At 38.9% G+C, this 17808-nt stretch overlaps 1 protein-coding gene across 4 annotated transcripts in view; it reads right to left on the bottom strand.

Annotated features, from left to right (window-relative positions):
- Nucleotides 1–13387: 13387 nt before the first annotated feature.
- The window catches only part of CD86 (CD86 molecule), an 86332-nt gene continuing 81911 nt past the window's right edge, over nucleotides 13388–17808 (bottom strand). For all 4 annotated transcript variants that reach the window (XM_040484675.1, XM_040484673.1, XM_040484672.1 and 1 more), the window contains 2 exons: nucleotides 17033–17078; nucleotides 13388–15096 (listed from right to left, as the gene is read on the bottom strand). In XM_040484675.1, the coding sequence (XP_040340609.1) occupies nucleotides 15003–15096; nucleotides 17033–17078 (140 nt within the window). In that variant the 3' untranslated portion in view covers nucleotides 13388–15002. The remainder of the gene's footprint in view (nucleotides 15097–17032; nucleotides 17079–17808) is intronic.

The raw sequence follows: 17808 nt of genomic DNA, 5'->3' as shown, positions 1-17808 counted from the left end.
TGCAATATTTTATTTTTTTTTAATTAAAAAAAATTTTTTTTTCAACGTTTTTATTTATTTTTGGGACAGAGAAAGACAGAGCATGAATGGGCGAGGGGCAGAGAGAGAGGGAGACACAGAATCGGAAACAGGCTCCAGGCTCCGAGCCATCAGCCCAGAGCCTGACGCAGGGCTCGAACTCACAGACCGTGAGATCGTGACCTGGCTGAAGCCGGACGCTTAACCGACTGCGCCACCCAGGCGCCCCTAATGCAATATTTTAAATAAATCAATAATTATTGATAAACAATTAACAAACATTGATTAAATTAATTTAATTAAATCATAATTAATAAAAATCATAATGAACAAAATCAAATTTTAAAGATAGAATTAGGGGAAGAGTTTCCCGTTTGGCCAGGGGCAAGTCTTAGAGAATGCAGCTATGGGTTGTTTAGAACAAACATTCACAGCATCCAAGGGGATGGATGCATTGGTCCTGGATGGGTCACTAACATCCATTACACCACTTTCCCTATACAACATTTTGTTGTATTTGAGTTTAAGTTAACTCTATTCCCCTGGGATTTGGGAGAGGGAGAAATAGAGCGCAATACTTGGACCTATTTAATAAGGTCAGAAATTCCTGGCCATGGTGATTGCTTCAGGGATGAACTTGTGACCCAAACAAACCTAATCAGCATCCTCTCAAGGATATATCTGCTGGACCTAACAAAAAAGATTCTCCAGACAACATAAGCCAGAACTTCTTGTGACCATCTTTCTCAGCTTCATTGAGAGAACCTGCCTGTAATAGGAGAGGGGGTCAATAAGCAAAGAAAGTCCAAGTCAAAATGAAGCAGGGGAATAGAAGCTTGAAAATATTGATTGCACCTTTGGACTGAGCTGGACCAAGATTTTTCATTCTGTGATGCATCAATTAGGAATATTTTTGTTGTATGGAATAGAAAGTATGACTTAAGGAATAAAACCAACTTGAGGAATAAAAAAGGGTGAGAGGAGAAATGGAGAGGGAGAGAGAGAAAAAAAAACTATAGGCTCACATAACTGAATGTGTGGCTAAAAACAGGGCCTGCATGACATCACCATGATCCATCTCTTGGATCTGCTTTCTTAGGACTGTCTCCATGTTCAGGTTAAACATGAATCAAACAATAAGCTGGGGGAGAGATGCTCTGGCTTACTAAAATCTACTTACCCTTTGGCAATAGTTCCATCATTCCTGAATACTCATTACTGAATTCTTTCTTTAGGATGAATTATTTCCCAGTATTACCAGTTTTCTTTGCCAGTTCTGACCTCATGATCACTTATACGCAACTCTTAGGATAGGACTGCACCTCCCCATCCTGCCCCAATACCATAAAATACTTGTTCACTACTGCTTTCATACTTTGTCCCCCGCTTCTCTAAATTCTGATACTATCTTATTTTATTATGCTTTTCTTTTGATTCTCCCTTCTCAAATGAGTTCTTAAACTTCTGCAGTGTGATGCAGCCTTTATTCCTTCTTCCCAAGGTAATATACATAAGCTGTTTAACATAGTGCCTGATGTATAGTGTGCTCAATAAATAGCGATGATGATGATGATGGTGATGATGACAATGAAGATGATGGCAATGATACAGCATCACTTCCTCACATAGGTTTGGGAAGATTTGACCAAACCAATACATAAGACCCTGAGGTAAGGTTTTCTTTATAACTTACCTATATTTCCTGCTTCAAATAAACTATTTCTAACAAGTTCTGAATATAAGCAATTAGAATCAAAACTCTTAAAATTTTCATTGACCTGTCACCTTGTTTCTTTAAGTCTTGCTGCAATATATTTTTTTTCCAGTCAAGACTGTTTAAACCCTGAGGACATTCACATATGTTAATATGCATACCTGGACTATTAGAGATTCAAGGAGAAATTAACAGAAATATAATTTTATTGTAATAGTGGAACTTATGACTCAGTCTTTGTTCAAGTAAGCAAACAACAATAACAATAAGAAACCAAAAGTAAAGATAAAAAAAAAACATGCATACCTGGTTTGGACATAGGAATATATTTTTCACATTAAGAAAAGGCATTCCTGGGGCGCCTGGGTGGCGCAGTCGGTTAAGCGTCCGACTTCAGCCAGGTCACGATCTCGCGGTCCGGGAGTTCGAGCCCCGCGTCAGGCTCTGGGCTGATGGCTCAGAGCCTGGAGCCTGTTTCCGATTCTGTGTCTCCCTCTCTCTCTGCCCCTCTCCCGTTCATGCTCTGTCTCTCTCTGTCCCAAAAATAAATAAACGTTGAAAAAAAAATTTAAAAAGAAAAGGCATTCCTTTTTTTCTTTCTAAATTGATAATGAGAGTCTCAAACTCTGAGATATGACTCTAAGAGAGTTCAACAAATAAACTGAAAACTAGAGGGGAAAAAAAAAACTGAAAAACTAGTCAGTAAAAAACCCACTATGTTTTGATTGTTTGGGTTGGCTTTTTTTTTTTTTTTAATGAAATAGACTTGATGTTTTCCCATCAAATGGATACAGCTCAACTGTTCTACAAAGGTTGTGAGGTGTGAAGCCTGAGGGCAAATACTTGATGTGTGCAGTTAAAAAGTTGCAGGTGGGCTGGTGGAAACAGCATGTAACTAGTTTGTGTTACCAGTCAGCATGGCAACCATACCCTGGCGGGCCCTAGTAAGAAGCTTCAGGTATATCCTCTGGGTTGCAAATATGAACTTAAAGAGTTTTATGTATTTGGTAGTCAGCAATCTGGGAAGCAAAAAGCCTTTGCTTCCTACTTTGGATCTCTTGTCTTTCATTTGTCAAATTACCTTTCTCCTACTCCCATACTGGATCTGTTGTATTGAAAAGGATCTTTTCATCTTGGTGACTGTGTCAAAGACTGTGATTTATTTATTTATTTTTAATTATTCTTTTAAAGCAAAAAATTTTATTACTGAATATTTAATGCTTCCATTTGTTTAAAGAATTTAGGTTTTTTTTCTTTAAAAAAATTTAATTCTACTGTAGTTAACAGTGTTGTATTAATGTCAGGTGTATATGTAGTAATTCAACACTTCCATATATTACTCAGTACTTATCACGATAAGTGTACTCTTTTTTAAAAAAAAAAACTTAAAAAAATTTTTTTTAATGTTTATTTATTTTTGAGACAGAGAGAGACAGAGCATGAACGGGGGGAGGGTCAGAGAGAGAGAGGGAGACACAGAATCTGAAGCAGGCTCCAGGCTCTGAGCTGTCAGCACAGGGCCCGACGCGGGGCTCGAACTCATGGACCGTGAGATCATGACCTGAGCCAAAGTCGGACGCTTAACCGACTGAGCCACCCAGGCGCCCCTAAAAAAAAAAAAAATTTAATGTTTATTTATTTTGAGAGAGAGAGAGAAAGAGCACGAGCGGGGGGAGGGGCAGAGAGAGAGGGAGACACAGAATCCGAAGCAGGCTCCAGGCTCTGAGCTGTCAGCACAGAGCCCCACGCGGGGCTCAAACTCACAAACTGTGAGATCATGACCAGAGCCAAACAAAGTTGGACGCGTAACCAACTAAGCCACCCAGGTGCCCCATGATAAGTGTACTCTTAATCTCCTTGACCTATTTCACCCGTCCCCAATCTCCCTTCTGGTAACCATCTGTTCTCTATAGTTAAGAGTCTGTTTTTTTGTTTGTCTTTTTTCCTTTGTTCATTTGTTTCTTAAATTCCACATGTGAGTGAAATCGTGTGGTATTTGTCTTTCTCTGGGCTATTTCACTTAGCATTATATTCTCTAGCACCACCCATGTTGTTGCAAATGACAAGATTTCATTCTTTTTTTATGGCTGAATAATATTTCATTATATATAACATAATATGTTATATATATACATTATATATATGTTATATATGTGTGTGTGTGTGTATATATATAAATATAACGTTATATATATCCATTCATCTTTTGATGGATACCTGGGCTGCTTCTATAATTTGGCTATTGTAAATTGTAAATAATGCTGCAATAAATACAGGTGTGAATACATCTTTTCAAATTAGAGTTTTCATTTTCTTTGGGTAAATACCCAGTATTGGAATTACTGGATCATATGTTAGTTCTATTTTTACTTTTTTGTGGAATTTGCATAGCATTTTCCATAGTGGCTGTACCAGTTTGCATTCCCACTAACAGTGTGTGAGGGTTCCTCTTTCTCTGCATCCTCAGTTGGCCTCACTTTATCCTCACCAACACTTGTTTTTTGTGTTTTTTATTTTAACCATTGACAGGTGTGAGGTGGTATCTCATTGTGGTTTTGATTTGCATTTCCCTGATGATTAGCCATGTTGAGCATCTTTTCATGTGTCCATTGGACATTTGTAGGTCTTTGGAGAAATGTCTGTTCATATCTTCTGCTCATTTTTTAACTGGATTATTTGTTTTTTGGGTGTTGAGTTATATATTTAAATAAACTGTATAAGAAGGTCTTGTGTACCCTTTACCCACTTTCCCCCAGTGGTAACATCTTGTATAGCTGCAGTACAACAGTTAAAACTAGGAAATTGACATTGGTATGATCCACAGAGGTTATTTAGATTGACCAGTATTGTTTCATGTGCATTCATCTGTGTGCATGTGTATAGTTCTATGCAACTTTATCATGTGTGTAAATTTATGTAAAAACTGTCATTCATGTAATAAGGAAATATTCCATTGCCACAAGGCTCCTTTGTGCTCTCCCTTTGCAGCTGTGTACCTCCTCCTTTCTCCACCACCCATAACCATGGCAACCACCAATCTGCTTTTTTGTCTTTATGATTTTGTTATTTAAAGAATGACATATAAATGGAATCATATGGTATGTAATATCTTGGGACTGGCATTTTGTAGTTTGATTTACATTTTTCTGATGATAAGTGATGATGAGCATCTTTTCATGTCTGTTGGCCATCTGTATGCCTTCTTTGGAAAAATGTCTGTTCATATCATCTGCCCATTTTTAAATTGGATTGTTTGTTTTTTTGGTGTTGAGTTGAATACGTTTCATATTTTGGATACTAACCCTTTATCGAATCTGTCATTTGCAAATATCTTCTCCCATTCATTAGGTTCTTTAGTCTTGTTGATTGTTTCCTTCACTGTGCAGAGCTTTTTGTTTTGATGCTGTCCCAATAGTTTATTTTTGCTTTTGTTTCCCTTCCTTCAGGAGACATATCTAGAAAAATGTTGCTACAGTTGATGTCAGAAAAATTACTGCTTATGCTCGCTTCTAGAATTTTTATGGTTTCGGGTTTCATATTTAGGGTTTCATACTTAATCCATTTTTAGTTTATTTTTGTGTGGTGTAAGAAAGTGGTCCTGTTTCAGTCTTTTGCATGTACTTTTTCAGTTTTTCACCACCATTCTTGAAGAGACTTTGTCTCATTATATATTCTTGCCTCCTTTGTTGAAGATTAATTGACCATATAATTGTGGGTTTATTCAAAGACTATGATTTATACTATTGTTTGTAGTCTACTAGCCTTGCCTGAATTATGTCACCTTTCCAACATCATTTAGGATTTCTTTTATCCCATTCTGATTGAGTGCAGAGAACTCTTGTGGTCTGTCTCTCCTAAAGCAGCTCCCCTAAGTTTCCCCCTTTTCCTGTCATTTGGATTTGCTTCTGTAGTGGAGTCTACTTAGACCTGCCCCTGATCTGATGAGCCCAGGCACCAGGATCCAGCCTGGAAATGTAAGGAGGCTCTTCTAGCTTAGCAACTCAGAAATGCTAAACTTGCAGGGGCTAGTTGTGCCAGCTTTCTAACTGGTTTTCTTGCCTCTAATCCAAAACCATTCAAATACAAAACCATTCTCTGCATAATTGCCCTCTAAGACAGAGGTCTTCCAAAATCTGGACTGGGAGCCACTGGCCCTTGAGAGAACCCCTTTTTCTCTCAGCCTGACTGCATAGAATTTTATGTTATATTTAGTAAGGGCGGAGCTCTCTGCCATCTTGATGGAAAGGAGATACTATTAAGTCTGGAAATAATCTTGACAAAGATAAGTATCTTAAAAAGATGACTTTGGCTTCAGCAGTAAGGATGGAAAAGTCCCATGCATATAAAGTGATTGCATGGATCATCTCGGTCCCTGGGTTGAGATGCTGAGAGAGGAACTTCTTCAAGTGAAGCTGATGTAGGAGGAGTTGCAGGAGCATTTCTGGCTTTCAGCAAGGTGTGGAGGGACTTCTGGGCTAAGTGTTACATCAAAGAATCCACACCCACTACTATTACTCCATCATGGCTTCCTGTTCCCATCCTCTCACTACTAATGCTCACTCACCACCCCCCAACCCCACCCTACTGAAACAAGCTATGTAATTGCTTATTTGCTGGATCCCTCCCTTCCTCCCCTTCTCCCTCTCTTTTCAACTGTATAATCCTCATATCTTTGGGATTGTGCTTGATTTCATGAAGTAGGTAGGTGTTATTAACCCTATTTTACACATAAGGAAACCTAGGATCAGAGAGCTCAAGTAATTTGCCCCAAGGTCGCATGCCAACTGTAGCAGTGCCAGGTCTATCTGACCCAAAGTCAATGCTCTTGCTACATTATAATCTGTTGATGCCCATTTCCCAGCCCTTCCAGCTAACAGGAAGCACAGAGGGCACCATGAGGTGGAAAGCAATGACCTGAAGGTCAGGAACCTGAGTTCTAGTGCTGACTTTCTTTGATGTTGGGTGAATCCCCTCCTCTCTGCCCTTGTTTTCCACCTCAAAGGGAAGGGCTCTACTGGATGGTTTCTACATTTCTCCCATTTCTAATCAACTGTTAGGAAAATTTAGTGATTTTTTACTCTGTGTTCTCCATATTTTGGAAACCTAGGAGTTCAGAGTGTGTAATCTCGGAAACAATGCTATACAATCTGATCACAGGAAAGGAAGCCACTTTGCCACATGCAGTGAGTAGGAGGAAACTGATACTACTGCCAGAGTGGAGAGCTACTTTCTGCAATAAGTTCATGTATATTTTTAAAGGGCTTCTTTTCACAATAAGAGATTTAAAAAGTAATGAGCACTCTAATATTTGTTATGTTACACTTGTTTGTAAAAAAAAAAAAATACTACCTTGCTCTTGTGTGTATGTAAATAGGGAACAATGTAAATGGTGCCAGGATGAGAAAGGCTGGGGTGCTTAGTTTCCTCTGAAAACAGTATTAGTAGACAGCTTAGTCCCAAGACACAGCATCTGTGGTTCCCCCAGCATTGGGATTCTGATTTAGACTTTACAGGTGTAGGGCCCTATGAATACCAAAATGTATTCCCCTTTCCTCATTCCCTAAAGAAAATTTATTAATCACTGTAGTAGAATGTGTAGCTTAATAGGAAATAATTTGAGAAGTGGGAAATCTTATGTGTTTTTTCATAAGAATGAAAACTACTGGTTCTTTCCTCTTCTCTGTTTCATCCATTTTCTGTGACTTTTATCCTTAATGCTTGTTAAGTTACTCTTTGCAGATAAATATTTTCTTAGGAAATGTATAAGGAACAGACAAAAATAACTGCTCACAAAATTAGAAATGTTTTATTACATGTTGGCAAACTTGAAGGGTAGCACGGTTCAGAGATGTTGCTGTAAACAGACAATTTTCCTTTTCTATTCTACTTTACCCTTCCCACCACCTTACCCATCTCTGAGTGAGTTCATTTTCTGTTTCCACATCTCTCCAGACCCTGCTTCTTAATTCCTGTGGTATCTACCTCCACCTCTCATGAGGGCCAAGGAATGTTTGAGTTCTTTTAAGCTCTAAAAGTATATGATTCCATGAAATGAGAGGTTTTACTTAAGTTAATGAGAATGTTTACTAAAATTGAGGGGTAGGTACGGGACACACTTTTACCTCCTGTGTAGGGCCATGTGACTCTGTAATCCTGCTTCCTGTTGGCTGGGAAGATCTGGTCTGGTGTGACTGCTTTGAAATAATGGGTTCAGAAGGCTGAGATGGTTCAAGGGATGATTATCCCGGGTGGCCAGAGGCAGCTTTTTTAGGGAGTGAATCCAAGTCATACTTAGAGCGGGAAATTAAGATTTTAACCTGGGAGGAGAAGTTGATTGTCAGGTCTCAGTGGTATGGCAAGGTCAGAGGCAATTGGGTGATCAAAAGCCAAAGCTAGGATGGTTGGTAGAAGTTGGCATGTAGAACATGAAACTACCCAGACTAAGATGTTTAGGACTATAGCTGTGTATAACAAAATAACACTTGCTATTTGGTGGCTTGGATTTCCCCTAGGAAACCTGGAAGTCCTCTATATATTGGCCAATGGCCAGAATCATGGTGCTTGGTAGGAAGGAAAGTTTTAAGATAGGAATGAATTACTGCTGGGAGGGGCATTCTGTGATCCAAGGATATGGTGTTACTGTGCAGCCTGGGTAGTTGTAAGGTGTGTGGTCCAACAGACATAGTGGTATTTGAGCCATGTTTTAATGATGAACAAGAGGCCATTAGGGGTGCCTGGGTGGCTCAGTTAAGTGTCTGACTCTTGATTTTGGCTAAGGTCATGAATTTACAGTTAGTGGGGTTCGAGCCCTGCATTGGAGCCTCTGACAGTGCAGAGCCTTCTTGGGATTCTCTCTTTCCCTTCCTCTCTGCCCCTCCCCCCTCATGCTCTCTCTGTTTCTCTCAAAATAAACAAATAAACTTTAAAAAGTTAAAAAAAAAAAAAGGGTCCAGTAAACAAAGACAGAGATGGGAAGAAATATTCCAGAGATACAGAATAGTGTAAATGGAAACAATCTGGATAATACAGGCTATATTTCAGAAATTATTAGTAGCTAAATCTGGCAGTACCATGGTTTCTAATAAAAGAAGAGGGGGAAAATAAGGATGGTATAGTTGGGTTAGTTTCAAGTCACATTGTTGATGACTTTGGATGTTAGACTGGAGGCACTCAATGGTATAATCCTAGAATAGTGGAGTTGCAGGTACAATGATAGATTAAATACATACATCTAATTTTATTATCTTCTAAAATTCCACTAAAACTAAAGAAAAAATATTTTTTAACTTAAGTGGACAAATTTAAAAGTATAAGAATAGGAAAGGAGACAAGTTTGGAATCTGAAAAGTAGATGGTTGAGTGGTAACTAACTTAATAAGGCAGGACAGCCAAGTCTAACCTGTCAGTGCAGAAACCCAAGAAACAATCCAGTTTATACTCCAGAACCATCAAAAGCCTCAGGAACTGGTAGGACCAAGAACCAATTGAGGGGAAGGTTGAGGGAAAAGATAAGGGCCAAAATAAGGAAGACTGGGTAGAAGTTGTGTGATAGTTAGAGCTGCACTTTCCTTTCCCACTCTACACCACTGGGCAACTCCCCTCTCCCATCTTGGCAGAAGTCAGGAGTCTTGTTCTATGGAGACGGCAAAGCAGAAAGTGTTTGAATTGGGAAATATCTCACACATTTGAGGATGGAGTTACCATACTGAAAACATAGATTACGTAAATTTATTCACACTTAATAAAGCCTGCAGAGACCCCACCACTATCACATGTGCACATATTGCTTTTCTCTTTTCTCTCACGTGACTCCCAAAGTGCTGACAGCCAGACTTCCACCTTCCAAGCAAGATACAGGAAAACTACCAACTGAAGAGGAAAGATTTAAATATGGTTCCCCCATAAATGCCCATCCAGATCCCTTGACTGTAATGGTAAAGTTAACAAGCCCACCCATACACTTAGATCCTCCAAACAAATTTTTAATTCCTTACTCTTAATCATGAACAGACATCACCATCAGACATCTGAGCAATCCTCCAACATGGATGATATAGACCAAAACCAACAAATAAAAAGGAACAACTTGGAGGACACAGAGATAAGGGAGGAAAAATAAGACTTGAACAATAACCTATTACTGACATTTTCAGAGAGTCAAGAGATGATAATGCAACCATTAAGAACAGACTCCTTGCAAAAAGAAACATTCAGAGAATAGAAAAGAGCTTTTGGAAATTAAAACATGATAGCAGAATACAGCAAAAAGGTTGAAAGTTATACTTGAGGAAATCTTTAAGAAATCAAACAAAAGACAAAAAGATGGAAAAGGAGAAAGATAAAATGGGAAGATCAGTCTAGGAGATCCAACCTTGGAATCCATATCCTAGCATGAGAGATTAGTGAAATAGAAGAGAAAAAAATAATCAATAATTCAGGAAAATGTCTCTAGAGTGAAGGACATGCATTTCCAGATAGAAAAGGCCACCTCAGTGTAAATCACAGTAGATGAATGGGAATTTTATTACAAAATTTAAGAACACTGGATACAAAGAGAAGATCTTAAAAGCTTCCACATAAAAGGATAAGGAGTCAGAATTTCTATAGCTTTCTCAAGAACAACACTGAAAACTAGAGACCATGAAAATAACTTCTAATCTAAAATTCCATATCAAGCCAAGTGATTAATTAAGCGGGAGAGGAGAGGAGGATAGGGTAAAGACATTTTAGATACACAAAATATCATTAATTTCCTATATATCCTTTCTCAGAAAGCTACTGGTGGATATGTACCACCAAAGAGAGGGAGTAAATCCAGAAAGATAAAAAATGGGGGCACCTGGGTGGCTCAGTTGGTTAAGCACCTGACTCTTGATTTCGGCTCAGGTCATGATTTCACACCCGCATCAGGCTCTGCACTGACAGCATGGAGGCTGCTTGGGATCCTCTCTCTCCCTCTCTCTCTGCCCTTCCCCCATTCTTTCTCTCTCACTCTCTCTCTCAAAATAAATATTAAAGAAGAGAAACAAAAAATGAAATGCAATAAATGGGAGATACATTTCAGGGTGACTGTTGTTCATCAGACCTAGGGTATAACTTGTTCAAACTGGAACAGGCTCAAAATTTGTGTCTAAAGATAGTGCAGGACTCCATATCTGTTAAGTATTTTTTTCTTCTGGAGTTAACAGGCAGATGTGGTAAAAGCCAATGGGATCTCACTTTTATTATAAGATCCACAGTAATGCTGGCATATGGGTGAGAGTGAAAGCCAATATAGTAATATGTTTTTAATATGAAGGATTATACTGAAGACAGGTGTCTCTCTTAGTCATCTTAGCAAGGGTCTTATGTTTAGGCTGTTTGCTTAGGTGTAGAATAAAACCAAATCTGGGGTGCTGGGTGGCTCGGTCAGTTGGTTGTCCGTCTTCAGCTCAGGTCATGATCTCACAGTCTGCGAGTTCAAGCCCTGCGTCAGGCGCTGTGCTGACAGCTCGGAGCCTGGAGCCTGCTTCAGATTCTATGTCTCCCTCTCTCTCTGCCCCTCCCCCTCTCACACTGTCTCTCTCTCACTCTCAAAAATGAATAAACATTAAAAATTTTTTTTAAATAAAAAAATAAAAAAAAGAATAAAACCAAATCTGCCTGAATAAGGGGAAAAATATGTACACACACGTGTGTATGTATGTATGTTTATATATATATACTATATATACATATGTATATGTACACACACACACACACACACGTGTGCACACACACTTATAAATAGGCATAGTGTGTCTATGGAAAGATACATAAGAACCTGGAGATCATAGTTGTCTCTGTGTGGCTAGGGAAAAGAAATGTGAGGAGACCTTTTCTTCACTATTTATCTCCTTGTTTCTTTTAATGTTTTGGACAGAATGCAGGGTAAGAGAGACAACAGACTGGGATCAGTAGAGATTGTCATGTTCTTGAATTGAGGAAATAAGGGCCTGAATGAGAAAAGAAGGGGTGGGTGCTGAAGTCATAAGAATACTTGCCTGGTCTTGTGATAACCAAATGTGGCAGGAAGGTGGGGTGGCAGTAGGTACTGAGGGAGAGGCTGGAGGGCAGTGGTCAGAGATGACTCTTTGCTTTCTAGCCCAGGTTAACAAATCTGAGAACACCGTGAGAACACTGAGGAGGGTGGATTACAAAAGAATAAGTGGCAGGGGTAGAGGTGGAGGAGTTGGAGGCAGAAGTTGTAGTTTGCTTTCCTTCTGACCCAAAACTCATTTTTGCTGGTCATATCATGTGTCTTATCATCCACAGCTTCTGGTCTTGTGAGATGATGGAGTGGCTTCTGGAAATCTCAGTGATGCATCCTGATGGTGGGAGGCACCACCTCAGAGGGTTGAGGGAGTGTAGTGCAAAATGTGCTGTAGGCACTCAACCAACCAAAATGGTATTTCTTCTATGGCTGAGAAGCAAAGGGGCAGAGGGGCTGATGCTTTGCAAAACTTCCCCCAGCTCTGTCACTTACGAATTTAGTGACCTTGGGTTAATCACTTTGACCACTCTATGTGTAAGTTTCTTCATCAACAGAATGGTCATTATATCCCGATACCTCACAGGGTCATTGTGAGGAATAAATGAGATAATGAGTTTAAAAGTTTAGAAGAGTGCCTGGTACAAGGTAAATACCAGTCATGCTAACTAGTAGTGTTATACTTAATGACATCTTTTAACTGTTCTTGGCTTTTCTTCCCCCAGACTTGGAACACAGAAAATATGGAGAATTTAATATACAGAGGAAGGATGTTTTCACCAGAGGCACATTAATGTTTCATTCAATCTTTGAACAAATAGTTTTGAGGTACTCTTAGGTGCCTAGGATTCGTTGGTAAAGAAATTAGACACATTGCTGCCCTCACAGAACCTAGAGGTTTTTTTTTTCCCAGAATTTCCTTGGGTCATCTCACATGTAGCAATATATACTAAGTGCATGCTATATGCTAAGTGAACATACATATATGTGTGTGTGTATGCATTTATTCATTTTTAGTTGAGATATAATAGACATATAACATTGTACCAATTTTAGATGTACAACATAATGGTTTGATATATGTATAGATTGTGAAATGATTGCCACAATAAGTTTTGTTAACATCCATCACTACATATAGTTACAAACTTTTTTTCTTGCAGTGAGAACTTTTAAGATTTACTTTCTTAGCAACTTTACAAATATACAATACAGTTATATGCATTTATTTTATAATCAGGGTATTTTAAGGAATATTTTACATTAAGATTTTGTTTAATGTATATATGAGCACATAATTTAAAATTACAGAATATAAAAGTTACAAACTGAAAACCAAGTATCCCTTCCCTAACTCCAAACTTCCCAGTTGTCCTCAGAAAGAACCTCCCTTACTTGATTTTTTATGTCTCATGACTGAGATAAACATATAGAATCATATAAGCCCCCTTTTCTTATGCAATGGTTAGGGAAAGGGGAAGAGGAGGGTTTGGGATGAGTCAGAGGCCATTAGCTGACTGGAGAATGAGGCTTCCATAGAGACATTAAGAGGGAGAAAGTACATTAGGAAGACAGAGGAAGTAATATCAGACTACAAGGGTTGAGTAGTACCATTGAAGTAGAAGCAGAAAATGGAGACTTTTAAATCAATTTAAGAAAAATTTATTAAGAACTCACTATACGAAACATGTTAGAAACCAACAAGATGCTTATGGCCTAATGAAGCAAATGCAGGGAAGAACACACAAATGGTAATATTACAAGGACAAGCATGGCTAGTACAGCTGTCTACAACCTTCTAGATTCCTTTATGTAGAATAAGAAGAAATATTTCTGTGGGTTGGGCCTCCCAAAGTTCTCTCTTGGTTTGGACTGAGGCTGCCTCGTCCCTTAGTGATGCTGCTTTAGAGCCAGGGTCATCTGACTCATCTCTACTGGGCTAGTATAGTCCTCTCGTGTACCCAGTTTCCCCATCATTTATAATGACATATAGACAGTCCTCAGATATAAATTTGCCAGCCCTGCTCTTGGCCAGCTGATCTCTCCCTAGGGCACCTGCCAGCAAAGTTGGCCCCTAGATGATTTACATCTTGGTCCTCCTGATTCCAATCTAGCTCTTTGTGTCTCAGAAGTAAGTTGAAAGAGTCCTAAGCTTCCTTCCATTTATCCCATTATCAAGATGATAGCTCTTCCTCCCCTGCTCTGCCTGCAGCCAGATGAAACATCACAATAACTTGATTATTATCCAAACTTCTCACCAACCACTATGGAAGCTGCTGTCTGTCTTAAGTCCTTTTGGACAGACTGTCTACCTGTTGCTAATCCCAAGGTTTGTCAGAGGACTGGACAGACAGGACATTCATGTGCATCTCTGTTGTCAAGATCTTTCATTTTTTTTCTCTTTTGAGTGTTGTGATCTCTCAGTTGGCTCTTGCATAGTTGCCCTGGATCATCATCTCAGTCATTTCTTTCAAGAAGAGAAGTAGGTTCACAATGCGCAGTGCTTGACCCAGTGTTCTCTGCTAAGGCTTATCTATAGCTTGTTCCGCAGGCGGATCCTTCTCAGGTTAGCAAGGGCCCAGATAGAAGTGGATCCAGGATCCAGAGCTGATTCCATCTTCATTGTTCTTAATTTTCCAAATTTTGAGTTGGTCTGCTCATCATTGTCAGCACGTCAAGCCACCATTTTCCTACTGATCTTCACAGAGGGACAAGAGCTCCTCAGCAGTGTTTTTCTCAGGGCATAGTAATTACATTATTATAGTACACATCTCTTTATGTTTCAAGATATTAATAGCAATACTATAAAAGCCATAAAATATATAGCTCCCACAAGACTGAAGAGGTAGTTATTCAGTCACAAATATACAAGATAGAATGAGGCACTACCTTAGAATTATCATAGATAAAAGCCATTATTCCAGTAATTGGGAGTTCTACATAAAACGCAATTTATAAAATTAAGAAAAGAAGGCTGAATGTGAAACAGGAGGTGTTAGTCTTAAACATTATTCCTGAGCCAGGAGCCAGTCAGGTGAGCTTGGCGCACAAATTTGCTCTGAAATGAAAAGAAGCAGTTAAGGTCTGCTCCTGAGGTAGGGAGCAGAGCTGGCATTACAGGGTGGCTTTCTCAGATGGAGTCCTGGAACCTCCACTATTATTAATGGTAATAATAATATTAATAGACAAAAAAAGGTAAGCCCAAAACTTGAAGGGAAAGGCATATAAACAATGGACAGTTATATGGACTTTATTCTTTAATTAAAAATGTGTAGTACTTTTGTCGCCTGAGGCTGTCTTCAAAATGTTAACACACTGGGCTTCATCAGATCTCTCAGGTACGTGGTATGGTACTCTGGAAAAACAGAAAGAGAAAAAACTGGGTGAGATTTCACAATACAGCCACTTTATTTTTCTAGATTTCAGTGACAGGGTGAAACATAGGGGGCCACTGCAATAGCAATAAGGAGAAACAAACTATTGAAGAGAGAGAAGGGGATGTGCTGTTCATGCTTCCTTCAATTAACTATCCTTTATTTTAATCTGGGCCTGCCCCTGCCATGTGTTGATTCCTTGCTGCCTTCTCTCTGTAGGCTCTTCTGGCTATTTCTGAACTGGGTCTGTGAGGACAGGCAACATCTTAGCACCTGGGCTCATCATCCAGGATTCCTAGATTCACAGCAGCTTATGCATTAGGTCAATGCTGAGCACTCTGGGGGCTGTGCATCCTGGGGTTATGACTGTATCTTTGTGACCAGGTGTTTGACTTAGGATTGCTTTGACCCTATGACTGTGTGGCCAGAGCCTTGATATTCTTGAGAGCCCTGTTTCTCAGGGAGGATGGAGTACAAATAATCTGATTTCATCATGTTGTGAAAGAACTCATCACCAGGAATCTTTATGCACTCTTCATGCATACATTCATTCTGTCAACAAATATTTGCTACAATAGCCAAGATATGGAAACCTAAGTGTCCACTGATAGATGAATGGATAAAGAAATTGTGGTAATGTACATACAATGGGATATGATTCAGCCATAAAAATGAATGAGTATTTTGCCATTTGTGACAACATGGATGGACTGTTTTTGTTTTTAGTTTGAATAAATTGAATTTAAAAACAACTGAAAACTTGAACTCTTAATAAAAAAGCACTTCATCATATTTTGTCTACTTTAGCCCCTAGTATGTGGACAAAAGATAATATAAAGAAAAGGATATACACATTTCCCCTGTGTCATATATAGGATTGCTTATTTAGATTTGATTACGTAAAAAATCTAGAAAGAAAGCAAATAAATGAAAAAATAAAAATCAAACAACTTATAATACTGCTCAGCTGAAAGCAAATGTAAGAGAAACTAAGCCCTGATGAATAGCATTTACTTTTCCATGAAACTCTTTTTCAACATGTTATATATTTACCAAATCACTACCATGTAAATGTTATGAATACATCCCATTATCTGTAAATCGGTAGATGCCATGAAAATTATAACTATAGAAAATTGTTAGTATTATAAAAAGGCTACTTTCTATGGATTAAAAAATATCTGCTACTATAGTTTCATAATAGAAAAAAATTATTGAGCACCTACTATATGCCAGGCACTGAGCTGGGTGCTAGCAGCACAATGATAAGCTTAACTGTTATGGTCTGTACCCTCCATAAGTGTGTACTTCACAGAGGTTAATAATGTAACTGCACAAAAATGTAAGTATTGCCTGGTGTTATGAAGATAAAGCATAGGGATCCATATGATTCTATAACAGGTTAGCATAATCTAGCTTAAGAATGGGTTTTTTAGAAGTGCAGCTCGAACCAAGACGTGAAGAATGAGTAAAGAAGTGGCAGAAGAACATTCCAAGTAGAGGGCAGAGCAGATGCAAAGACACTGAAGTTACAGGGAACATGTTATCTCTCCTCACTTATTTATTCATTCCATACATGTAGGATTCCCACTAGTCCAGGCATCGTGATAGGTACCGAGGTTACCATGTGAATCGTATACAGCACACACACACCACACAGACCACCTTTGGTGTTAATTTTTTACTTTACCATGACCGAGCTTGCCATGTCCCTTGAGCATTGTGTACTGGACATCCTGCCATCCATTTATAGCTAGAACATTTCCTTCCAGATCCTGACTAGTCTCATTTTCCTTTCTTTCTTCATTCGTTCATGTTTGCTAAGGGCTCAGCATGCCTCAGATTCAACTGATGGTCAAGTTATAAATTCTCTGGAGATGGTACCTCTTTCAGCAATGTTGTAAGGTCAAGACTCACCTTTCCTTGGTCTGTTTGCTCTCTTTTCTCTCCCCTTTGATGGTTTCTGAAAGAGACCAAAACAACTTTAGAAAATGTATTGCCTTATAGACACTAAACGAGGGAAAGTTTGAAGAGAATCCAGTCCTAGGACTCAAAGAGAAATCATGTGCCTATACACGTGGAAAAGATGGTTACTTGATGCAATTTCAGGGGGACTGAGAAGGCGTTTTTTTGCATCCAAAAAGCAAATGCTTTCCTTTATTCACTGTGTCTTAAGTTCTAATATTGGAAATAGACTTTTCACATATAGCTCTACCCTTTACTAAAATAAAAATACTACTGGGAGGGGTAACACATTTAGTTTTAGCAATCATTTAGTGATTGGAAAAGTTTTCAATCCTTTTCTGAAAGTAAAGGTTTAGAAGAAGGAATAAAAGGAAATCCTGAATATGTTGATGCCTAAATGATTGAGTCGGCTGGCACTACCCAATATTATACAATGTGGCATGGATGGGCCTAAATGGGAAATCTCTAGCTGGCTAGATCTCCCAAAGCCTGAGTTGCTACTGATATGGGCTTACCACTGATGCAACTTGGAGTATGAATTCCTTTAGGCTGACTGTTGTGATAGTGCTTTTGTCTCACTCAGAATCTTGCAACAGGGATTGTTAACCTGGATGTCCATAGAGAACTTTAGGGAGTAAAACAATACCCTTGATGGGTTTTAACGCTTCCTAGCATTGGCAGTTCTGGTGTGTGTGTGTGTGTGTGTGTGTGTGTGTGTGTGTTTAAAG

Source organism: Herpailurus yagouaroundi, unplaced genomic scaffold (genome assembly GCF_014898765.1).
Source record: "Herpailurus yagouaroundi ecotype Mexico unplaced genomic scaffold, PumYag 162, whole genome shotgun sequence".
In the NCBI taxonomy this organism is placed as follows: domain Eukaryota; kingdom Metazoa; phylum Chordata; class Mammalia; order Carnivora; family Felidae; genus Herpailurus; species Herpailurus yagouaroundi.
This window is presented reverse-complemented; position numbering and strand designations above follow the sequence as displayed.